Source organism: Hypomesus transpacificus, chromosome 13 (genome assembly GCF_021917145.1).
Source record: "Hypomesus transpacificus isolate Combined female chromosome 13, fHypTra1, whole genome shotgun sequence".
NCBI lineage: Eukaryota > Metazoa > Chordata > Actinopteri > Osmeriformes > Osmeridae > Hypomesus > Hypomesus transpacificus.
This window is the reverse complement of record NC_061072.1, coordinates 5,907,680-5,933,873: the sequence shown is the minus strand read 5'-3', so window position 1 is coordinate 5,933,873 and position 26,194 is coordinate 5,907,680. Positions and strand designations below refer to the sequence as shown.

Sequence of the window (26,194 nt, the reverse complement as noted above, 5' to 3'; positions counted from 1 at the left end):
ACATCAGTGTTTCATTTTATTTGTAACTAGTTAATCTTTACAAACACTGAAGAGTTGTTTTGCAGTATGTTAAAGATATGTAATTGATCAACTTTATATATTTTTTCCAGTTAATTTTGTTCTGTGAGAGGAATCCAGTGGGCTTGAACAAATGCATCAAAATCTGGCTGAATGTCTGAGGTGGATATGCGAAAGACAGCTGATGATCCGGGTCTGCAATTTAACTAGCAAACCATTAACCATCAACCCGCGCCCACTGAATCAGTCAAGTTCTTATTATGTCCGCGTAACTTTTTTTCTTTAGTCCCTTAGTGCCGATTCAAATTATAATCCTTCAAAACAGCGACCTGTTCTCCAAAACTAAGAACACAGCTTTGACTTTGATCTCAGTAAACAGATACTTAGAAGCCCATGTCTTGTTAAAAACATTCTGTATCAACCTTTTGTTTTTTCGAGGGCTAACCAACAGCTAACTCTACTGTTGGTGAGGTTGCGCAAGCGCACATTTGTAAATCGCCTGATCACTAGTCTTTCAGGACTACATATTTACTACAGCTCAACACATGTATTTATTTATGATCTACCTCACGCGGGCCGGATTGGGACAGCCTGTGGGACGGTTGTGGCCCACGGGCCGTACAATGCCCAGGTCTGCCATAACTGATTCTCTGGTGCTCAGGTCGTAATTTCAATCACGCAGCACGGATCAGTGCAAGCCTACAGGAATATCTGGACCACAGCCAATCAGAGGCAAAGACCCGCCCATCTCTGTCTCTGATTAGTTTAGACCACGATATGATCCAACCATGAGTGTGAGTTCCGTCAAAGAAGAAAGAAACGCTTCATTCCTGGAGAGGCAGCGGAGGTTAGGTGCACCGGTGCGACCTAGGAACAAAAATGTTGTCGCACCCGTACAAATTTTGGTCGCATATGCGACCATATGCTATCGAGCCCTGCTTTGGTGAGGTTTGTGATGTCAGCTGGCACCAATGCAGCAGTAAAAACTTTACAAGCAATGGCGGTCAAAGGATTCTGATTCCTAAAGGCCGGTATACGCTTCTGTGTTTTTCGAAAAACGGACACATGGGAACGCCCTCGTCTCCGTGGAACGCCCTCTACGAGCTTTCCGTCAGCCCTCGGAGAGCCTCGGAGCGCTTTAAGTGCACCTCCTGAATTTTCTAACTATCCGTCGTAGCTACGGAGAGCTACGGAGACCCCCTTGGCTGTGATTGGTCAGTATTAAGAACCGCTTGCGTCAGGGGCGGGGTTGCAGTGATAACAGGACGAGCAGAATCCTTTGATCACCATTGCTTGTAAAGTTTTTACAATTCATATTTCAGCTAAACAGTACATGTAAACCAGCATCTAAATTAAAATGAGAAATGGGCAGTGTAGTTGTATTATTGATGAAACGGGTAATTTGTAAATTTGCTCCGACTTCTCGGTAACCTAGGTAAATAAACACTCAACGACGTCTAAACAAAAAACCGTTGCGCCACCTACTCTTCTAGCGGTGAATTGTTTTCAGCACTCACAGCCTACGGAGAACCATAAACGCAGTCTATCCGTCCGTATCCGTGCGTATCCGTGCGTATCCGTGCCCCTGCCCATCCGTAAAAGGAGAAGCAGACGCATATTTCTGCCTTTATCCCAAACCAACAACGTATTCTGAGTTTGATTTGCTAGAAAGGAATTCCACACTTAATGCGAGAAATTTTTGGGTACATTGATAAAAAGTGGCCTCAAATAACGTACAATAGCATATTTAGCTACTTTATTAACTCTGTTGGTACGGATGGTGAAGCGATGACAACTGTAACCTGAAAGCTCTGAGTCTTATCAGTAGGTACTTCCACAGCAATAAAGTTGGTTGCGTTTTAATAAAGGAGGTGGGACACAACCTTGTCTACCTTAAAGCAGACATAGAGCCTAGTCAGAGCCTCAAAGTCCCACATCAACGGTCCTGGGTTTTAGTTTCATCGTCAGGTGAAATACAAACGGCTGGGTGCTCATGTGTTGCTGGACCAAGGCACTACTAACCCACAAAAATTCCTATATGAACACTTCCATCCCACCTTTAATGGCAGAACTGGGACTAAATCTGTGGAGGTCTTTCGAAGCCCAAACACAAAGTAGGATAAGGATTTCCTCCGTCAATTTTTTGTCCACAAAATGAAAAGAGTAGCATACGCATACGATAGTGTTTTGGGTGGTCTTTTCAAGGCTAGGTTTTTCAGCTACATTCTTTAGTAGTCCTCATCTGTTGGCAGGCGATGGAAACTGTAACGTTTGTCTCAAGAACAATCCCTTTCTGTTGTGGGTGTGTGTTCAACACACTGTCGTTGAAGCCACAGATTTAGCCAAGTCTGGTTGTTAGTAAAGCCACGAACAGCGCAACAGGTAGCTTACCAGAGCTCCGCAATTACTTTTATAACAATAATAATAACAATATAAATGACAACATGTTTAAAAACAAACCAGTTTTAGTTAAATTACACTTTAAATTACTTTAGAAAGAATCACTAGCTGTGTCTGCTACTGCGCACTTGTGCACTTCGAGCACTGACTTTCAGTGCTTAGGGCGCTTTATTCAGTGGCAGATTTTGTGATTTGGGGGCCCCAGGCGAAGACAGGCATGGGGCCCCCTTAACTCCTATTCTTACTATTTTTAATCCATATAATAATTATTAATATAATAATAATAACTAGAGAGGGTACAATTTCTGGGAAAATTGTAGGGTGTGCTTGCTAGCGTCAGTTGCTGATGAGTCAGTTTATTAACTGTAATTTTTACAACTGATATTTCTGTATATTTTATATAAAAATTCGTATTTACTATTTATGAATATTGCATAGATTTAAAAGCATAAATTTGTTGCTGCTCATTTACAGTTCAAAATACAAATACTGAATTGTAGAGTGAAACGGTTGTCTTTTCATTTCCCCTGCAAGAGGGAATATTGATAAGCTATAGCATCCTCAGTTGAAAAGTTGGATCAAACGAAGATTTTGGCAATCCGGTGTAAAACGGTCCTAACCTCTATGACTATGTCACCTTAAGTTTTTCCCTTCTAGTGATATTTTCAAGCATTTAGCCTACTCATATTGCAATAATTCATTAGAACCCCCTTTGAAACAAGCTATTGTAACATTGATCACCCGCAGTATTTCAGACAGTACCATCTGCTAACTGAAAATATGCCCACAAAAACGTAAATAAGTTTGACATTTATTTAGGGGGAAATTCAAAAAAAGTTTACTGGAAGCGATCATTAACAATGCCAAATTTGGTCTCAGTCGAGAGCCCTGGGTGGAGAAGCTGACCCTGGTAAATTGTACTACGAGCAAGCTAGCCTAGCTGCTGTAGCTAGCCAAACTTCACCGAGCAGCACTTGTGCTAGCTACCGCATCATACCAGTGGAGAGAAAATGACGTTTCCTTCTGTAGTTTCAGTTTGGCAACTACTTGTTTACTCTCCTCCTTTGTCTTTATCCTTGGTGCTCCGTTTGAGGAGTTGCGTTTCATTTAGCAAATTGTTTTTTTGATTCACTTCACTCTTCTACTGTCTCATTTTAAATCAACTGATATGATGTGCTTTGCTGCGCAGTAGCTGCAATCGATGGAATAGTCCACAGTAGTATCGGGTGAGAGGGGAAGCCTGCGTTGACACAAATAGAATGAACGCTCTGTTCCTTTCTTGATTCTTTTGGGGAAAGTTATGACTTTTAATCGATTTGTATTATTATCAATCATATAGTATTTTTATGGTGTCTTTCAAGGGGCACCTTGTCAGCTGGGGTTAGGCGCACTGCAAACGGTACAAAAAAACTGTGTATAACGACATGTGGACACTACTCGCCCTAAACGGGCGCCATCTTGGCTGCGTAGCGGAAGAGGAGGAGCCCTTTCGGCAGCTTTTTCCACTTGGGGTGGAGAAGCGCGTTCATTTTGGCAGGTTTCGGGGGGTCGCGAGCAGATTTGCATCCGTCACATCCGCCAAGTGTTTAACGTAAGTGTTCATTTCAGACGGCACTTATCAGCGAAGGAGTGCACTGAATATGTAAGTGCACTGTTTTGCAGTGCACCCTCCCTTAACCCTGCCGTCCTCCAGAACTACAGACCGGTATCACTGCTACCCTTCTTCTCAAAAACAATTGAACGTGCTGTATCTAACCAACTGTCTAACTTTCTCTCTCAGAACAACCTGCTTGACCCCAACCAATCGGGCTTTAAGACTGGCCACTCCACAGAAACTGCCCTTCTTTCAGTCACCACTGCCCTCCAGTCTGCCAGAGCGGCTTCCATGTCATCCGTCATCATTCTGCTGGACCTTTCTGCAGCGTTTGACACGGTTAACCACCAGATCCTGCTCTCCAGACTTTCTGAGATGGGCATCACTGGCACTGCACTCCAGTGGATCTCATCCTACCTGTCGAGAAGATCCTACCAGGTCTCCTGGGGAGGCAAACTGTCAGGCCGGGCCCTCGCCAGCTCTCCACTGGTGTCCCACAGGGCTCCGTCCTTGGCCCCCTCCTCTTCTCTCTGTACACCACCTCACTTGGACCAATCATCACCTCCCATGGCTTCTCCTACCACTGCTACGCTGACGACACGCAGCTGTACCTATCGTTCCCCCCGACTGATCCGGGGATCTCAGCTAGGATTGAGGCCTGCCTCGCAGACATCTCTGCCTGGATGACCGAGCACCACCTCCAGCTGAACCTCGCCAAAACAGAACTTCTCATCATCCCGGCTAAACCCTCCATCTCCCACAATCTTTTAATCACCCTGGGATCTGCGACGGTGACCCCTTCATCCTCTGCCAGGAACCTTGGGGTTACCATGGATGACGAGCTCTCCCTCACGGCCCACATTGCCGCAGTCTCCCGGTCTTGTAGATTCACCCTCTACGACATCCGGAAGATCAGGAGATACCTGTCTGAGCACTCCACCCAGCTGCTAGTCCAAGCAATGGTCCTTTCCAAGTTGGACTACTGCAACTCGCTGCTCGCTGGTCTCCCAGCATGTGCAACCCGCCCTCTTCAGAGGATTCAGAACGCAGCGGCCCGCCTGGTCTACAATCTACCCAGATGCTCCCATGTTACCCCGCTCCTCATCTCTCTCCACTGGCTACCCATCAACGCCTGTATCAGATTCAAGACCCTGGTACTGACCTTCCGAGCAGTGAACGGGACTGCACCCGACTACATCAAGTCTCTCCTGCAACCTTACACCCCCACCCGTCACCTACGGTCTTCCTCAGACAACCGCCTGGTGGTCCCACCGCTCAAGACTGCCAGGTCCCAACACAAGCTCTTCTCCTGCCTGGCCCCCCAATGGTGGAACCAGCTCCCCACCTCCATCAGGGACACCGACTGTCTCCCCACCTTCAAGAAAAGGCTCAAGACGCACTTGTTCCGGGAGTACAACGGCACTTAGGAAAGCTTGGCTAGACCTGTTGTTAGTTTCCTCCAGGATCACAATGACTCTTATTGAGTGACCTGTTGCTCTTGTAGGTTAGTTATAACGAAGTTAAGTCTTGTACTCGCTGTGAAATATTTTACTGTTGATTGTTCTTCTACAGATACAGTCCTGCACTTTTTTGTGGTTCATGTTGTTTTAATTTGTAACTTGTATAACTGCATGCTCTTATGGGTCTTCCCTTTTGGCACTTGTTTAGTTTTTTCACAATGTATGCTTCATGTTTTGGCTGCTTGCAATGTTTGGGACTACCTCGTTGTTATGATCAGTGACCTATGCTCTTTTGTAAAGCTCTCTCTTGGAAGTCGCTTTGGATAAAAGCGTCTGCTAAATGCATAAATGTAATGTAAATGTGTGATATCTATAGGTAGAATTTAGCATTCTACCTATAGATACAGGAGATGTTAGCATTGCTAATAGTCTAACTGTTTGCGATAAAATCATACTTACAGCTTGCGTTTGTGTTGAGCATACGGTTGGAACAGCACCTCTTTTCAGCAACAGCGGCTTAGTAAATCCTTCTCCTGAGACCCCGCCCATTAACTTTTGTGCTCTATACTGGACATTTTGTTCACATGCATCTAGCTTTATTCTTATGAGCTACTCTATCAATCCCTGTTGTATTCGAAAGAGGACATCCTGGGCTTTCCATTGATATGTCGTGTAATAGGGTGGGACTTAAGTAACTTCCTTTTTCTATCCATCCAAAATGGCCACCATTGCCGCAAGCACATTTTATGGAAATAGGAGAAACAAGTCAATATTGTTTATCTATTTCGTTTTTACTATGATAATTGTATATTTTCTTGTTTATTAACTTCTGAGGAAATATATTTTATGTTTTGAAAGCAATTAAATTATTTTTTGTTTGAATTAATAGCCCTTTCATGAATGTCAATAATAGTGGACACCAAGATCATCTTAATGTAAAATTGTTGTATAAAACAGAACTGAAGCAGAGAGGATTCTTTTCCAGATGGTTGAGGGAAATTCAGATTTGGAGCTGTCAGATGATGAGAGAGATGAGGATGAGTTTGAGCCTGGGATAGAAGATGTTGAAGAAGAGGAAGATGATGCAGGAGGCTCAGATGATACAGACACAGAGACAGACAGGGAGGATCAGGAAAAATGTTGCCCTCTTTGGGCCAGTAGTAGCACGTAGGTTTTATTTATTAAAATACTGGGACATTATAGACTAAGTAGGCACGCCACAGATTAAAAGGCTTGGTAGTCAAAGCTAGGTAGAGGCCAGGTTAAGGTCATCTGGGGCCCGGGGCAGAAGCCTCCCCGAGGCCCCCCCCCCCCCCCACCACCACCACGCAAAATATTTTGTAATATTACAAAATATTTTGATCAGCCGCCACTGATTACATTGTAATCAGTGGCGGCTGCTGGTCTTTCAAAGAGGGGAAGCTCATTTTCGGCCTACATCCTAAAAAATGTATTTGGATAGTTCACTGGCTAGTTCACCCCTACGTAAAACCTAGCTGTTGATGCTCGGCAGGAATTTCAGGTCCACTCACTAAAAACTAACTTGACCCTCTCACTGGACATATTGCATAATGAAATGTTTTATTGAATGCAATTGGTTGCCTTGTATATTCTGTTCTATTTACCAAACGCCTTTCTTGTCTTAAATTGAGCTGGTGTGAGCTACAGTATGGTAGCTAGCATAGCCATTTATAGCTCTGCTTCACAATATTTCTGCCTAGTGTTATGAGTTAATGTAATACATACATGTAAGTAAAGTATCAGACATATACATAATACAACACACCAGTAACCAATTGATATTGGCCGGGTTTCCCAGATTCGTTAAGAAGCTCTTTAACGCTAAGATCTTCTTAAGAACGTTCTAAGAGCGTTCGAGAGTGCCCTTAGAATGTTCTTAAGACGCTCTTAGCGTTAAGAGCTTCTAAACGAATCCGGGAAACCCGGCCATTATGTGTTAATATACCGAAAATGAGAGTAAATCAAGATGCTGCTAATGTCTGTCCAGTTGAAAACCATTCAAACAGGTTGCCAGCAGTGTTTTTTTTGCAAGCTACTTGAACCAAGTGATCACGTGTCGGCGAGATCAAAGAGTGTTGTAGCTCTCTTTTTATATGGCTCTGGCCCATTGGTTGCGAATCGTCGCTCGTGCGTCATTATGCTATGTTCACATCGTGCAGTCGCGACTCCGTCACTTGCTTTCCATGTGAAATCAATGGTATGCTTTACTTCGTCACACTGTTGTTCCGTGTATTGACAACAGCCTGTCACTCGCGCACTATGCTCGTAAATTATTTCGCACATACCTATTTTTAGGCGCAAATGCGAGTGAAATGCTCGCACTGTAGAGCCCTGACTCGTATCACAAGTCCTGTTGTAACCGAATGCCGATGGTATTTTGTATCTCTTACAATGTAAGCCTGGCTGCCAGCCCAACTTATCCCCGCCCACAAAAAAAATTGTCGGGAAGTTGGGTCTGAGGGGGGGAGGGCACATTTGGGGAAAAACTATGTCCGAGCTGTTCGGACCAATGAAATTGTCAGGGCGGGCTTTACATTTAGTCATTTAGTCATTTAGCAGTCGCTCTTATCCAGAGCGACTTACAGTAAGTACAGGGACATTCCCCCCCAAGGCAAGTAGGGTGAAGTGCCTTGCCCAAGGACACAACGTCATTTAGCATGGCGGGGAATCGATCCAGCAACCTTCTGATTACTAGCCCGACTCCCTCACCGCTCAGCCATCTGACTCCCAGCTTTATACGATGATGGACAGATGATCAACAATAACGTAATCAACAACGTCACCAAAGAGCGCTTGGGTAGAATTCGTTTTCAACAAACAACATATTACGTTGCTCTGATTGGTTGTTGGTCTATCCAATTGAGCGAAGAGGCATTTGTTTTACGAGTTCGGTTGAAACACGCCCCGTAGTCACATTCTGACTAGAATTATGAGTATGACAACGTCAGGCTAATGTAGGCCTACTACAAATTAAAAATATTGTTTGTTTAGCATGCAAATCATCAGAGCGCGCTTGGCACTGCCTGAAAACTTGCAGCACAACTGGCAAAATTACGTAGAAGCTGAGTGGGGAACGGTGCAACAGAGAAAGCTTTTGTTGTCTTGGCCGAAGAAGATAATGTCATTCGATTTGGATGTGATTCTTATAATAGGCATATTCAACCCAGTGCCTTAGCATGAGAGAAGTAGGGCAAGGCCAACTTATGTTTTTCAGGTGGTAGGCTACATCATATTTGACATCGTACTGTGAAAAATAAACCGTTGTTGGCAAGAGTTTGCATTCAACGTTTTTTGAGTCACCCGGTACTTTGTAAATGTACTTTGATGAAATGCTGCCATACCACAGATTTCTTTGCCATTTTGACTAATAACACCGACAAAGTAGGCTATGGCAAAGTTTGTAGTTCTGCAGCCAATTGTGCTTGTGCCGTGTGCAAAATACCAAAACAAAACAAAACGCAGATTAACGAAAGGGAAAACAGTAACACCTTTTCTTTTAAATTATATATTTTTAGAGTTGCTTTATTTGTCTTAAATAATATGTTGATCTACAATTTCTGTAGAACATTTCGTTAATTCAGCAATGATGACACAAGCGGGAATCAGATCTCACACTACAATACGGCAGCTCGACCAAAAAAATCTTAAGAGCATATCGACCAGAAAATCGACTAGTTGACTGAGTGGGGACAGCCCTATTTCACAGTGATATGTCAGATTTTTTTTCTTCTAATTTCGGCAGTTAGCTACTGTAACCATGGCAGTCAATTCATTCAGACTGGGCGGCGGAGACCAATGGAAGACGCAGAACTGTAGGCAAAGCTGTATATTTATGTTTCCCTGTTCCGTTGATCTCTCTTTTCTGTGTTGGAGTTCTTTTAAGAGCTTGATGGCATCATCATCCAGTCTGATAATAAAAGATCATTAACTTGAATTGTGTCTCTTCATTATAATACCCACACACAGAAAATCCAGGTTGAATCAAGTAGGTAGCTACTGCTAGTAGCCCATTGTATGTTCATTTGCTAGACATTTCAGATAGATAGTGAAATATTTGCTGTCAGGGATCCAAACTAAATAAATATATGTAGTAGTTGAGAGGAAATATCGGCCGGTTGGTACAGTTTCGATTCATCGTCTAGACATCGTCTGGAGGTCGGTTTCGATCAATTGCCGACGTCTCGGCGACGTCTTGCCAATGTGCAAACGATGTCTATACGACGTTGGCCACATAGCTACGAGTATTATGCTAGATTGCTAGGTAACGGAAGCTAACTAAAGCTAGATAGCTTCCGTTTCGCAAAAATAACTCACTGTGGTTGAAGCGTCGGAAATATTTAGAACTCACGTGTTAGGGCTGATTCTAGCACTGTAGGAATGTAAAGAAAACACTGTAGAGTTGGCTGTCTCAATATGTGTGTATGTCAGTTCACCTGATTTGCATGTGGACCATGTATGGAACTAATACATTTTTTGGGGTAAAGCACAATGTTTAAAAGGGGGGGGGGGGGGCTCACACAAAATGCAGCCTAGGGGCCCCTGACCACCTTAATTCACCCCTGGTTATTCCCTTTTCAATATTTCTTTAAACTGCCTTCCATCCAGGGCCGGATGCAGCCTGCTTTGACTGGAGGTGCTGTGAACATTTATGGGGGGTATCATGACTACGGAAAGGGATTGTATTATTTTTTATATTGATACAATTTTGGAAACTGCTTATCGATCCGAGTGTTAATCAGGCGAGAAGCCAGGCGTTGTAAACATTAAGGGATTAGCCCAAACCTAGGACGTATGCTGGGTTTGGTGTGATGCTGGATAGGGACTTGCACAGTTAATGTAATCGCGCACAGTGCGTGAGCGAAATTTTTTGCCCTTCATTTGAGCGCAAAATAGCTTTTTGAGCTGTATGTAAAATAAACATTGACGCTTTGTAATTGGTAAAACCTTGTCTAGTGAAGGTAATGTCTTTATAATTTCTGGTTCCAAATTGTCGTTACGGGAGGCAGAAACATGCTAGCTTGGCTGAGTACTCTAACCAAGTTCGAAAGCGATACCGGCTTGGGTTGAATGCCCTTGGCTGAAAATACGCATGGGGCACGTTTGCAGAACCGGCTGCATTGGAGTGCTGTCATTCAAACCATGCTATATACACCAATGTGTATATAGGCTACACTGCTTTCTAGAGGCGGGATGTGCACTTTGCCGTAACATAATCAAAATGCATTGTGAGAGATGTATGTTTATGTATGTTTTCCGACCCACAATATATTAGTTCTGAACCGCAAGCCGCCCTGCGGGTTGAAATATTTTTCCCTTAACCCCAAAATATATATTTTAGCGGGTTACGTGCCCCAGTAATATCTAAAGTTTGAGTTTGAAAAATTTACCTATTACTCAGTGCATTCATTTAGATGATCCCGGAAAAAAATTAACCCTGTATCAATCAACGCTTGTAAAATCAAAGCAGTCTAACCGAAATCACAAGATGCCCACAGATTTCCATGTCAGCGTACTATTCTGAGCTTACCAAATAGCCACCGTAGCACGCACACAGAAGTCAGACTTGAGGTAGGCTAAGAAAACATTACAAAACTAAAGAAAGTTTCTAAATGATAGGCATACATATCATCTTATTTTGAATAAAGCATAAAAACTAGTGCTGTCAAACGATTAAAATATTTAATCGCGATTAATCGCATTAATGTTATAGTTAAATCGCAATTAATTGAGGAAAATATATATATTTTAAATGTCCCTTGATTTATTTTTGTCCCATAATTTTTTCTCATCAACATGGAAAAGTGGATCGGCTTGCTTAGTGCAAATTAGGGATGGACATTCGACTAAATTGTCTTAATCGATCGTCGGGAGAATTAACGATCAATTTTCGATTAATCATTAACATTTTTATATTAAAATTCACTATTTATAGGCTATATTAAAATGCAGTGAAAGTAGAAAAAAACAGCGTGTTTCCGCATTGAGATCTGTGGCTATTACAAGAAAAACAACTATTTCTGTAACTCCTAGAGGCAGCTAGAAGCCTGTGCTCAAACACAATTGTCCCTCGTTTTTTTCCCGGCTAATTAACAAAGCTTCATAAAAACCTTTGCCCTCAACAATACTTAAGGGTAGCATATCCATCTCGATGGACTTGCAGATCCGTTGGGTAATTTTCTTTGCTCGTTGTGCATCGCAGCTCCTCCGTGCTAGCACCGAGAGCAGGATGCACCGCCACTAACCAGGGTCGGATTTACGTTCTTCAAGTGGTACATCATTTGAGTCGTGGAGGAGTTGTATTTATACTCAGCTTTGCAGTGTTGGCAGTGAACAAAGTAATGTTTTAGTCAATATGGTCTCACGCTACACTTCGCCGTGAACTCTTCATGTTTACTTTTGAAATACATGGAAACTCGCCGGTAACTGAGTAGGCATATGTGGCATTTTGGTAAAATGTTTACTTGCTGCCACATAGCGAAATCCATTGCATTCTTTCAAGACTAACACTACGCAACAGAACACGCATTAGTTTTATCGATGAACAAATAATATCATCAACTAAATTCTTAATGATAGATAATCGATCGATTAATTATGCCCATAGATAATCGATCGATTAATTATGCCCATCCCTAGTGCAAATGTTTATTTTATTTTATTGAAAACAACATTGCAATTACCTGGCTTTGACGAGGGGGCGGAGAATTCGCATCAGCTGTGTGCTTGGCCATCAAGTGGTACTTCAGACTGGACGTGCTGCGATGATAGCTCAGTTCACAACGACAAAACACACAGATCACTTTGGTCTAGTCAATGGAACCATTTGGCAACTTTTTAAAAGTACACTTTCCATTCAGAATCTTATTGGCATCCATTTCGGTGTCTTGCGCTCGCCATCCACTCAAAACGTAACGTTAGCCTACTGCTCTTTAGCCGGCTTGCAAGCCTAAACAAGTGTGTGCGGCGTGCCTGTTGTTTTGTTTCTGGTCTAGCTAGATCCGGTGTGGTCTTGTAGTTTTTGTAACGTTGCTAGTTGTTGCAACAGCATGTAAAAAAATCGACAAAGTTTGCTAGGCCAAAAAGAACGTTAATCTCGCGATAAAGAAATTGACGCCATTAAAATGGGTTTGCATCAACACCGTTAATAATGCTTTTAACTGACAGCAATATTACAAATAATATTACATGAAGCTCAAGTAACAGTAGGCTATTTGCACTCAAACAAATGCAAAAAATGTGCGCGCATTAACTATTGATGTCCCTGCCAAAGCTGATATCAAACTTGCGTCCATGAACTGTTGTATAGTGGGTTAAGCAAGGGGAGTTTCTATAGCCTACTGTATTTTTCGGAAAATAAGCCGCATTTTCTATAAACTGTGCCCCACAGAATGGGAGCTTTGTGTTTGTAAATCTGAGTATAAACCGCACTGGAATACATGCCACACTTGATACAGGAACAATGATACCAAGCAATGCACAAGTATAGGCGATCTTACAGAATGCCGTTGTGTAACACACCCTTGAAAACTAAAGTAAGTAAGTGCGTAATGTATGTTTTCTATTGCTATTTAAATTGGGAATTAACTCATATTTACGACGGCCCCAAAGCATTCAGCCGCTCTGCTCCCCGTCTCTGGAATTCACCACCACCCCAACTCAGAAATATTGATTTGTTCCCCAATGTAAAATTGGAACTCAAAACCCATGTGTTTAAAACTGCTTATTCCATTTAATATCAATTACTCAGCCTTCTTCTGTTGTTTTTAATGTTGTTGTATTCTTTATTTTGCTGTTTTAAAATATATTATGTACCCTGTACAGCACAGGTGTCAAACTCAAGGCCCGCGGGCCAAATGTGTCCCGCCACGTCATTTTATGTGGCCCGCGGAAGCTTAATGGGCTATTGAAATAAGTCTACGCTGCTTTACAGCGTGCATTGACCATAAACGACATCTCTCACCATGCATTTCGATTGTGTTACGGCAAAGTGACGACATCCCGCCTCTAGAAAGCAGTGTATGCACATCAGTGTTAAACGCAAAGTTTAACTGGGTGAAGGCGAGCATGGTTTGAATGACAGCACTCCAATGCAGCCGGTTCTGCGAACGTACCCCATGTGCATTTTCAGCCAAGGTCCTCGGGCATTCAACCCAAGTTGGTATCGCTCTCGAACTTGGTTAGAGTACTCAACCAAGCTAGCATGTTTCTGCTTCCCTTGTCGACAATTTGGAGCCAGAAATGAAGACATCACCTTCATTAGACAAGGTTTTACCAATTGGAAAACGGCAATGTTTATTTTACATAAAGCTCAAAAAGCTATTTTGTGTTCAAATGAAGGGCAAAAAAGGTTTTGCTCTTGCGCTATGCGCGCTTGCATTTTTTCACCAAACACTGAGAAAAATTTGCAAATGTATCCTCCAAGAAAAACAGCAGATTGTCCAAGAATTAAAAGGCGGACTTCAATTGCAGCATAATAGGCCCAATGTTCACAAAAGCTACAACAAAAACACCATGTTTTTACATTGTTACTGACGTTACATCGTAGTTACAACTGACCCTTTGACGGCAACCATAATGCTGATGTGGCCCTCGGTGAAAATGAGTTTGACACCCCTGCTGTACAGTGTCCTTTAGTGCCGAGAAAGGCGACTTTTAAATAAAATGTATTATTATTATTAAGTTATTTTTCCGAAACGGTAGCTAGCTAACTTTAGTTACCTCCCGGGCTAAGTTAGCTAGCATAATATTCATAGCAATGCTACAAAAATTGCTAGTGTTACTTGTTAGTCTTGTTATTAGTACATTTTGAAGCCATACTAAAGCGTTTGTGGCATAGTTTTTGTCCATCGGAAAATATTCAGTTGGAATATTCGAAATTGCATATATGCGAGGTTACGCTGTGAGACCCGCATTCGAACTATCATACATTCCGGCAGCAAGCTTGGAAGAATAAAAAGGGATATGAAGCCTGTGCCCCAGTATAGCTTTATGTCTAACAACGCCCCTGGGAAGTGCCGAAAATGTTCTGTTGCCGTTTGGATTCCTAAACAGCAGTGGAGTTTAAAAAATTCTTACCAGTGTCGCATACAGCGCTACAGTGAGCTACACTGGTTTAAAACTTCAAGTATATAACGATAATTTCACCAACAAATCATTTACTTATAATCTAATGTCATAAATCCTAAAACTAAAATGTATTTATGAGGCATGTTTGTTATTTTAACGATTAAAAACAGATGTATCACAGACCGCTGTCATGTGTCGTCCTACAGAGGCTAATGTCATGATGCTAACGCCTCAGTGAAATAGCAGACTACTATTTCCAAAAGTAGATGCAGGGCTGCCAACTTTTTCCAAAACCTCCCCCCCCCCCCCCCCCCCCTCAATGTAACTCTCGCCATGGAGTGGCGGGAGAGACAATGCGAGTTTACACGGCTGTTTGCGCGTCAATGTTGCTTCACTCCGTTAACCTGCGCGTCGTCCGTTACTGTTTACAACGTTAGATTGGCTACTTGTTTGGCGTTGCCTTTTCAGCGTGAGATATACAAGGTGTGGCGTGAGAGCGTGAGAGCGTGAGAAATGGTTGAAATGCGTGTCACATAGCGAAACCGTGAGAGTTGGCAGCTCTGTAGATGTACTAATAATATCAGTGTTTATAGTTTTGTACGTTACATTTCACAATTGTGTTTTTATCACATTGATAAATTAGCAAATAGTTATCACCCTGGCCTTTGCCTGTGACGTTTCTGCAGCTGTTTTGCAGTTCTAGGTTGCTACCCATCTCCCAGAAGTTAACGAGCACACAGGTTTGTGACGTTGTGATGTTTGTGACTGTGGCTAGCTAGTTAGCCACCATTAGCGGCACTGAAGTCTGTTGGATTACACAGAGGACACCTGCGACCTTTCGAACTAAGCAGAGTGCCCAGTTCTCTCTCACTAAGGTGGGACACACAAACAAACAAACACACACAGATTCTTGCCAGTATTCGAGAGATTTAGTTGTGTGTCCTGCGAAACACAACTTTTTACTAGGGATGCACCGATACAATTTTTAAGGGCAGAGTACGAGTAAAATATTTTTTTCTGGTATGAAAAAACATTTTGGGTTTAATTTTTTTTTTTTGTGATGTGGCAGTTTTCCAAGCACAACATAGTGATACAAATGATGTAAGACAGCTTCTTTATTTTTACTTGAATAAAAAAACATTCTTTTTATGTGCTTATCACAAACCAAAATCACAAATTTCAGTGTCCAATAACCTTCAAAGGGCATTATTACAATTAAAAAAGGCTGGTGGGATCAGCCAATAGGAGACCGACTATGCTTGTCAACAGACTTTTATCAGCTAGAGTTATTAGAAATGACGGTTGGTCTTCTACAGTAGGCTAATACCACATTAAGTTATCTTTTTATACTCGCAATCTTGAATTTAGTGAAATGCTGCGTTCATGATAAAAGTAAGTTGTTTGGTTGTTGTTCTTAGTCCTCTGATTGGTTGATCTTATTTAATTCTGTAAAGTTTATAAATAGTATATGTAGCGGTTGGACCAGCGCTGTGGAATGTTTAGTTTTGTTTTCGACAGTTGTCGGATTTTATTAATATAATGTTAATAGACTGTATAATATGTGTTTAATTATGAAGGCATTGTTAACATATTATTTAGAGCTGTCAAACGATTAAAATATTTAATCGCGAATAATCGCATTAATGTCATAGTTAACTCGCAATTAATCGCAATTAATTGCACATTTTAATCTATTCTAAATGTCCCTTGATTTCTTTTTCATCCATTATTTTTTCAAATTTTATGTTGCTCTTATTAACATGGAAAAGTGGTTCAGATTGCTTTGTGCAAATGTTTTTTTTAAATTGAAAACAACATTGCAATCGCCTGGCTTTGACGAGCGGGCGGAGAATTCGCATCAGCTGTGTGCTTGGCCATCAAAATGGTATTTTAGACTCCACGACGTGCTGCGATGATAGCTCAGTTCACAACGACAGAACATACTGATCACTTTGGTCTTGTCAATGGAACCATTTGGCAACCTTTTAAAAGTAAACTTTCCATTCAGAATCTTATTGGCATCTATTTCGGCGTCTGGCGCTGGCAATCAACTCAAAACGTAACGTTAGCCTACTACCAGAGAATGTCTAATATCCGTAAACGGGCTCTGCTACTACTCTTTAGCCGGCTTGCAAGCCCAAACAAGTGTGTGTGGCGTGCCTGTTGTTTTGTTTCCGGTCTAGCTAGATCCGGTGGGGTATTGTAGTTTTTCTAACGTCAGTGGTTGTTGCAACAGAATGTGAAAAAAAATTAAAAGTTTGCTAGGTCAAAAAGAGCGTTAATCGCGTGATAAAAAAATTGACGCCGTTAATTTGGGTTTGCGTTAACGCCGTTAATAACACGTTTAACTGACAGCACTAATATTATTTGTTGTATATTCTGTAATATGCTGTGTCATGAGTGTGATGTTAATTGTCTACGTTCTGTGTTGTTTCAGCACCACCACACTCATTCATGTAGTTTAAGAAAAGAAAAACTCAGTTCAGTTCAATTTCCTAGCAATAAATCTAGAGCTACAAAAGAAAGCCGTGTCCGAGAATTGTGTTCTAACAGACACCCCGGGACCGAACAAAATGCACCTACCAGCTTTATATAAATATTTCATTTCTCACCTACACACTTGTCATAATAATAAATAAAAATAAAAACATGAGGTATCGGTCTTTGGTATCGGGGGTATTTTAACGAGTACAAGTACTTGAGCTTGGTATCGGGTCCGATACTGGTGCATCCCTTCTTTTTACCTCTTTTGTAGATGAAGTTTGATGTCTTTTATTAGAAATGTGGTTTATTTAAATCTACATCAACAGAGGTCAACTTTTGTTCATAAGAAAAAACTCATGAAATTACATTATATTATATATCATATAAACCATCATCATTGACAGCGTTGTGCACGTTCATACTATTATCACCCAAATAAAAGTACCCCCCGGACAAATCCCCAAAATCTAATAAAAGTACCCCCCGGGAAATTGCCAAATCAGCAGGCAAACTGTGTCCATATGCTATCAAAATGTGTTCCTTCCAGTTTAAGTGTGCATCCTTTACTGTCACTTGCAATCAGGAATTTAAATGGACAGCAAATATACCATTGTTAGGAAAAAACTTCAACACTTGTAGTTTGGAAATACATAATCGTCGTCGTCGTCGTCGTCGTCATCTGCCGCTTGTCCGGGGATCGGGTCGCGGGGGCAGCGACCTAAGCAGGGAGGCCCAGACTTCCCTCCCCCCGGCCACTTCCGCCAGCTCTTCCTGGGGGACCCCAAGGCGTTCCCAGGCCAGCTGAGAGACATAGTCCCTCCAGCGTGTCCTGGGTCTTCCCCGGGGCCTCTTCCCAGTGGGACGTGCCCGGAACACCTCACCAGGGAGGCGTCCAGGAGGCATCCTAATCAGATGCCCGAGCCACCTCAGCTGGCTCCTCTCGACGCGGAGGAGCAGCGGTTCTACTCTGAGCCCCTCCCGGATGACCGAGCTTCTCACCCTATCTCTAAGGGAGAGCCCGGACACCCTACGGAGAAAGCTCATTTCGGCCGCTTGTATTCGCGATCTCGTTCTTTCGGTCACTACCCATAGTTCGTGACCATAGGTGAGGGTAGGAACGTAGATCGACTGGTAAATAGAGAGCTTCGCCTTTCGACTCAGCTCCTTCTTCACCACGACGGACCGATGCAGAGCCCGCATCACTGCGGACGCCGCACCGATCCGCCTGTCGACCTCGCGCTCCATTCTTCCCTCACTCGTGAACAAGACCCCGAGATACTTGAACTCCTCCGCTTGGTTCAGGATCTCCTCCCCGACCCGGAGATGGCACTCCACCCTTTTCCGGTCGATTACCATGGCCTCAGATTTGGAGGTGCTGATTCGCATCCCAGCCGCTTCACATTCGGTTGCGAACCGCTCCAGTGAGAGCTGAAGGTCACGGCCCGATGAAGCCAACAGGACCACATCATCCGCAAAAAGCAGCGACCCGATCCTGAGGTCACCAAACCGGACCCCCTCAACACCCTGGCTGCGCCTAGAAATTCTGTCCATATAGGTAATGAACAGAATCGGTGACATAGGGCAGCCCTGGCGGAGTCCAACCCTCACCGGAAACAAGTTCGACTTACTACCGGCAATGCGGACCAAACTCTGGCACCGGTCGTACAGGGACCGGACAGCCCCGATCAGGAAATCCGGTACCCCGTACTCTCGGAGCACCCCCCACATGAGCCCCCGAGGGACACGGTCGAACGCCTTTTCCAAATCCACAAAACATGTGTAGACTGGTTGGGCGAACTCCCATGAACCCTCCAGGACTCCGCGGAGGGTATAAAGCTGGTCCACTGTTCCACGGCCAGGACGAAAACCACATTGCTCCTCCTGAATCCGAGGTTCGACAATCCGACGGACCCTCCTCTCCAGGACCCCTGAATAGACTTTCCCAGGGAGGCTGAGGAGTGTGATCCCCCTAAAGTTGGAGCACACCCTCCGGTCCCCCTTTTTAAAGAGGGGAACCACCACCCCGGTCTGCCAGTCCAGAGGCACTGTCCCCGATGTCCACGCGATGTTGCAGAGTCGTGTCAACCAAGACAGCCCTACAACATCCAGAGCCTTAAGGAACTCCGGGCGGACCTCATCCACCCCAGGGGCCCTGCCACCGCGGAGCTTTTCAACCACCTCGGCGACCTCAGCCCCAGAGATAGAAGGGCCCCCCCCGATGTCCCCAGACTCTGCCTCCACGTCGGAAAGCGTGTTGGTGGAATTAAGGAGGTCTTCGAAGTATTCCTTCCACCGATCCAGGACGTCCCCCGTCGAGGTCAGCAGCGCACCATCCCCACCGTATACAGTGTTGACAGAGCACTGCTTCCCCCTCCTGAGCCGCCGGATGGTGGTCCAGAACCTTTTTGAAGCCGTTCGGAAGTCATTCTCCATGGCCTCGCCGAACTCCTCCCATGCCCGGGTTTTTGCCTCCGCGACCGCCAAAGCCGCGTTCCGCTTGGCCTGCCGGTACACATCAGCTGCCTCTGGAGTCCCACCAGCCAATAAAGTCCGATAGGCCTCCTTCTTCAGCTTGACGGCATCCCTCACCTCCGGAGTCCACCACCGGGTCCGAGGGTTACCGCCGCGACATGCACCGACCGCCCTGCGGCCGCAGCTCCGGTCAGCCGCTTCAACAATGGAGGCCCGGAACATGGCCCATTCGGACTCAATGTCCCCGGCCCCCCCCGAGACATGATCGAAGCTCTCCCGGAGGTGGGAGTTGAAGCTCCTTCTGACAGAGGGTTCCGCCAGACGTTCCCAGCAGACCCTCACATTACGTTTGGGCCTGCCAGGCCTGACCGGCGTCCTCCCCCACCATCGAAGCCAACTCACCACCAGGTGGTGATCAGTTGACAGCTCCGCCCCTCTCCTCACCCGAGTGTCCAAGACATGCGGCCCCAAGTCCGATGACACGACTACAAAGTCGATCATCGAACTGAGACCTCGGGTGTCCTGGTGCCAGGTGCACATATGGACACCCTTATGCTTGAACATGGTGTTCGTTATGGACAAACCGTGTCTAGCACAGAAGTCCAACAACAAAACACCACTCGGGTTCAGATCGGGGGGGCCGTTCCTCCCAATCACGCCCCTCCAGGTCTCACTGTCATTGCCCACATGAGCATTGAAGTCCCCCAGGAGGACGAGGGAATCCCCAGGAGGAGCGCTTTCCAGCACCCCCCCCAGAGACTCCAAAAAGGGTGGGTACTCTGAGCTGCCGTTTGGTGCATAAGCACAAACGACAGTGAGGACCCGTCCCCCCACCCGAAGGCGGAGGGAGGCTACCCTCTCGTCCACCGGGGTGAACCCCAATGTACAGGCGCCGAACCGAGGGGAAACCAGTATTCCCACCCCAGCTCGACGCCTCTCACCAAGGGCAACTCCAGAGTGGAAGAGAGTCCAGCCCCTCTCAAGGAGACTGGTTCCGGAGCCCACGCTGTGCGTCGAGGCGAGGCCGACTATATCTAGCCGGAAACTCTCTACCTCGCGCACCAGCTCAGGCTCCTTTCCCGCCAGCGAGGTGACGTTCCACGTCCCTAAAGCTAACTTTTGCAGCCGAGGATCGGACCGCCAAGGCCCCCGCCTTCGGCCGCCGCCCGTCTCACACTGCACCCGACCCCCATGACCCCTCCTGCGGATGGTGAGCCCACTGGAAGAGGGTCCCACGTTGTCTCTTCGGGCTGTGCCCGACCGGGCCCCATGGGAAAAGGCCCGGCCACCAGGCGCTCGCCATCGAGCCCCACCCCCGGGCCTGGCTCCAGGGGGGGGCCCCGGTGACCCGCTTCCGGGCAGGGGCAACTGAGAACCATTGTTGTATTTCTTCATGGTTGGTTTTTTGAGCCACTCTTTGTCTGGTCTTTCACCTGGAACCTGTTTGCCTTGGGTGACCCTACCAGGGGCATGAAGCCCCCGACAACATAGCTTCCAGGATCACTAGGACACGCAAACCCCTCCACCGCGGTAAGGTGGTGACTCAAGGAGGGGGAAATACATGATTGTGAAATACATAATCATTGTTGGAAAATTTCACAAAAGAGGCTGTCAGGTTACAAACATACATGTACTAGTACTATCACTTCTCCTAAAACAGCTTACAGTCAACATGACAACCACTACCAAATAAAGCATTGCTAGGAAAATGCTTCAATGCCTGTAGCTTGGAAATACATAGTTACAAAGCTGTCAAATAAAAAACATGCCATGACTACTGGTATACCTCAACAAACTTATAGTAGACACGACTGCCGTGCAGCACAATTGCAGGTGCTGTGATATTTCTAATAACATCATCTCGCAGCACCTCATATTCCGCGTCTTGTGCGGCATACAATCCTGAACTTGCACCAGTACTAGTTACACCTTCAAAGCATTTAACAGCAAGTTTGCAAATATAAAAAAGTAAATACCCTGGGATTTTTATTTGACGATGAGAGGCTCGTTGTCTATAGGTTGTGACTGTCATCCTGGTGTGCTGAATGGGAACCGTTATGTGAGTGTACAGTAGCTAGAGCTAACATCAGAGCCATAATGAGGCTCTGGCTAACATTTACTAGCTTGCACTGACAACCTTCAGTTGGTAGCTAACGTCTTTAGCTAATGTAAGCTACTTGCCAGTAGCTAGCTAGCTAAGGTAGCTAACATTTTCATATCAAACAGTTCAAATGCATCTTCCCTTCCGAAAAATGCATGGAATTTTCTAAAATGATGTCTTGATTACTGTCAACACTGCGTACCAGTGAGTACCGGCCCACTTCGAGCACTGCCTATGACAAAATAATTATGAAAACATATTTGCCGACCCAATTTTCATCCCCCAGACTTTGAAAAACACTGTGCTAATGACTAAATGCAAATGTAAATCACCAGCAGTAAAAATGGTGGTAGTACTAGTATTGAAGTACAAGAACAAAGACAGTTGCAAGCCTTTAATTAGAGTTATGTAAAGCTTTGGATGGGACAGCTAGGTCCTATATTTGTGGCGACAACAACTGCGCACTGGGGGCCTTAAATTCCTGATGGCGCCCCTGGATATATCTGAAGTCTGTAACTGGAACATATGCATGGATAATATGAGTCAAGAAGTACCTTAAGGTCTCGGCTTTGGGACTTGAGCCAATCCTGGATGAAGTCTTGGGGGTTGTTACTGAAGCTCAACATGAAGTCTCTCTGAGTCTTCAGATGGTTGATAGACTCTATGGTTTCATGGATCTGTGAGGTGTTGAGTTAAAGCAAGCCTTGTGAGACCAAATTCAGACACCTCTTTTGTATTTTTTTTTATTTGAACAGTTCAACGGCCTCAGTGTGATCTATACATAAACTATTAACCAATTAACATGGGACATGATTGAAATGAAATTATTGAAAAAACTTTGGGCCACATTACAAATTTTTCTATCTTGGACTACAATGAAAAGACTGAGTAGTATCCATTTAACGTCTTACTATAGGTTTTCAGACTATTCTGAACACACAACTGGTGTCTTTGAGGAGCACAAATCAAAAATCTAAAGTCATAGTACAGAAGGACAGAGTTTTGTGGTACATATACTTTTTGAGGGAATATACTTCCTGCAATATTTTGACACCAAAACAAACATGGACGCCACAGCTCGCAACCACTGTTGTTCATGTATTGTAATTTTAATTCTAATAGCGTGCTGACATTATTCTCTACAATAATTTACCACAAATCCTAACATTGATCCTCTTTTTCATAGTCCACACTTGCCAACTAGTCAATTTCTTTGTGTTTTGCATTGTGCATTTCTTGTCTCAAACTGTTTCAGTTTTTCCCTTAGGTTTCAACTAAGTTCAGTATGTTTACTCTGGAATTATTGGCAACCCTGATAAATATGACTAAAAAGGGTTATAAAAAATGTACATTTTAGTGATTAGCTCAATTTCACCCTGAGAAAATGTGAACAATCGAAAAATCTAAACTCCTTTTGCAAACAAAGTGCATAACATCAAATGACGAGCCCTGAGAAAATCTATTGTGACCTAGCTAACTGGGATTGATTCTTGCACTCACACACACACACTATCATTACAGCATGATTACCCTGGACTACCGTAAATCAGTCTAATAACAAATTGTTCCCAAATCTGACAATTAAAATCATGTAGTGTGGTCCTACTTTAAGGAAAATCCAGTTTAAGTGTGAGGTAAACTGTAAGTCTTCAATCATTTCAATGAAAGAATCAATGTAATGGACCTAGCCTGGAAAGAAAAGGCTAGTTTATCTGGATTTGTCAATGCCAAAGTTTAAATAAAGCGGACTATGACATCACTGTAGTGGTTGGCTTAATCAACTGTACCTTCATCTCAAGAGTAGCAAACTCCTGCTGATTAGTTGCAGAGGACAGGAAGCTGTTCATCTGAACTTTGAGCGGGTCGTCCACCTCCACATCAATGTCATAGCATGCGGTCTTCTTGAGGTCATTAGGGTCAACACTAGGCAATAGTGAGAATTTGGCAGAAAAGTACCAATCATTTGATTTTGATCATTTCTTTCAAAATCACAACCACCATGTAATGTTGATATATTGACAGACTTAGGATACGCACACATGTGCCCATGGACAAACCTGATGATATGATGGATGATTATGGGGTCAGGATGCTGCAGTAGCCCAGCCAGCTTCATGGGAATTTCAGTAAATCTCAGACGAGGACAGACAAAAATCTACATGGCCATCAGACAAACCATCAAATGATCACCACAACCATAGCCCTACCAATGCACAAACAATATTACCTTTGTATTCTATGGAAATCAACATTCAATCCCTCTATAATTGCACCCATTTTGTTGTTTCTTGGGGCTAATCGGATCACTTCCTAATAAAGAGGCAATGCTAATACAAGTCATTTTCTGTATTTACAGTAAGAGGAGCATATTAAACACAACAAATGAATGTGAAGTACTGACAGTACAAACTTCATTGTTTGACAAAAGATAAGATTTAGGAACCCATTCTAATACACAACTGTTTTCTGCCTGGTTGCATGTCTCATGTTGGTACCTGTCTCAAATAGTGGTTGCAGTTAATGTACTCCTTCTCCTGGCTGTCCTGCAGCTGGTTGACCTTGATGTAGAGCCACAGAGCCTGCATGATGCTGGCACGTGTCTGAGTGTGGACGCCTAACAGTCGGGCCAACCTGGGGTCCAGTTTATATTGAGGTGGCTGTACCAGTGGACGAGTTTGGAAAGAAGACAGAGGCTGGCTTCATTTATCGGACTTGATCAACATGTTTCATTCCACATTTTCCAACATTAGAGTGGGTGTTTTTAATTGCCCTGTTGAGTTTTTCTTAGAATGTGAACTCCTGTGTGCCGCTTTAATTTTCGTCTTAAAAATACAAATTGCATAATAGTAAGATTCATAAATTGTATAATTAGTTATTTACCTGGTGATCAAGCATGAGTAGTAAAGTGCATTTTACACTTGAATCTCCAGGTCTCTTCACCTGGAAGCCGTCAGTTTCCTGGGTGGTAGGCATCCTGTGCCACTGAGACAAAATAATTAGTTCAGGCTTGAACAATTAAATTACACAATTGAGCCAATTATAATGTATGCAATTACATATGATATTGTATATCCTTATCAAGCATGTCATACCTCTACCAAGTGGTTGTCCGGCCCATACAGCTCCTTGTCAAGCTCAATTACCAGACTTTTAAAAAAAGATGAAAACTTCCGTTTTTGATTTCCAATCTATCAACAGACATGTGAGAGATGAGAGAGAAAGAAGTTTATGAGCATTATTTTGTAGTTGAATGATTTAATGACATTTAGTAATTTTTTTGGTCATTTGTGTAGAGCAGGGTCGGCAACCCAAAATGTTGAAAGAGCCATATTTGACCAAAAAAAAACAAATTCTGTCTGGAGCTGCAAAATATTTAAAGCCTTATATAAGCCTTATAATGAAGGCAACACATGCACTAAGTGTCTATATTACCTATATTAGCGTACTATCAAAATGATAAGTAGGCTACAAATACATAGTTAGCATTCATTAAAAAAGCTAGCTAGCTTCCGTTACCTAGCAACCTAGCATAACACTGGCAGCAATGCTACTTCCTGCTAGTGGTACAAGTAACTAGTAATTAGCTTCTTCATTGTAAAATGTGAAGCCATATGATAAAGTTTCCATAGTCGATAAGATAGATAGGTACTTTATTAACCCCCAAACGCAAATTATTGTGTCCAGGCAGACAGATAGGTAGAAAGCTCACGCAGTCCAGAAAATCTTTAATCGATAAGTTGGATATTGTAGCTACAGTACAGCAGTAGCTAACTAGCTAGCAGACGATCTCGGTCACTAGTATGAGTTTGATTCACCGTTACAATATACAACAGCAATATCAACAGCAACGACATCGGGAACGTCTCGTTTTTCAGTTCACAAGATCATAATCATTAAACGTGTTATAATCTTAATAATCATAAAACTTGTTTGTGGTTAAATGACATGGAAAATCCTGTTGGCTTCAATGGCTTGTTAAAGCAATATAGTACGAGTAATATAGTACTACTCCACTCGGCCTCCGGCCTCGTGGCTACGGCCGAACACCACCCGTGGTGTATTCCTCAACAACCCCACTCGCACTCGTACTATATTGCTTTTATAAACAATTTTATAGTCAACCAATTAACATTTAAATACAGCTATTGATAGCTGTTTTTGCTAGCAAGATTCAAATGCAATAACATTGTGTACGGTTGACAAACAGTAAATATAATTTTACAGTATGTTTGACAAGAAGATCTGCTAGCTAACCAGCCATGTCACTATCCCAAAATCAATATCAAGATTTTCACAAACAAAGTATCGGCCATACTAGTACTAGGCAATACAGTACGGCAGCAGCCTGTGGAGCGAGTTGAATAGCAAATGGATGTGAGATGACCGCATCAAAGCTGACTTTTCATTGTCATTGACCATGTCATTGTCCCCAAATAAAATCAAGATTTTTAAGAAGAAAATAATTGGCCATGTGTAGAGTTGCTGCTACTGTCGTGTTGGCCGCAGCCTGTCTGAAGTAGATTGACTAGCAAGGTGAATAGCAAATGGGATGTGAGATGAGCGGTTACGTGACACTGA

General features: G+C 43.6%; 1 protein-coding gene across 3 annotated transcripts in view; it reads right to left on the bottom strand.

Moving 5' to 3' along the window:
• smarcd2 (SWI/SNF related, matrix associated, actin dependent regulator of chromatin, subfamily d, member 2) overlaps positions 1 to 26,194 on the bottom strand; it is an 80,531-nt gene that overhangs the window by 18,593 nt on the left and 35,744 nt on the right. For 2 of the 3 annotated variants that reach the window (XM_047031620.1, XM_047031622.1), the window contains 6 exons: positions 24,709 to 24,804; positions 24,497 to 24,598; positions 24,112 to 24,273; positions 23,674 to 23,771; positions 23,404 to 23,539; positions 22,171 to 22,293 (listed from right to left, as the gene is read on the bottom strand). In XM_047031620.1, the coding sequence (XP_046887576.1) occupies positions 22,171 to 22,293; positions 23,404 to 23,539; positions 23,674 to 23,771; positions 24,112 to 24,273; positions 24,497 to 24,598; positions 24,709 to 24,804 (717 nt within the window). The remainder of the gene's footprint in view (positions 1 to 22,170; positions 22,294 to 23,403; positions 23,540 to 23,673; positions 23,772 to 24,111; positions 24,274 to 24,496; positions 24,599 to 24,708; positions 24,805 to 26,194) is intronic. The other variant, XM_047031621.1, reaches the window with a different exon arrangement.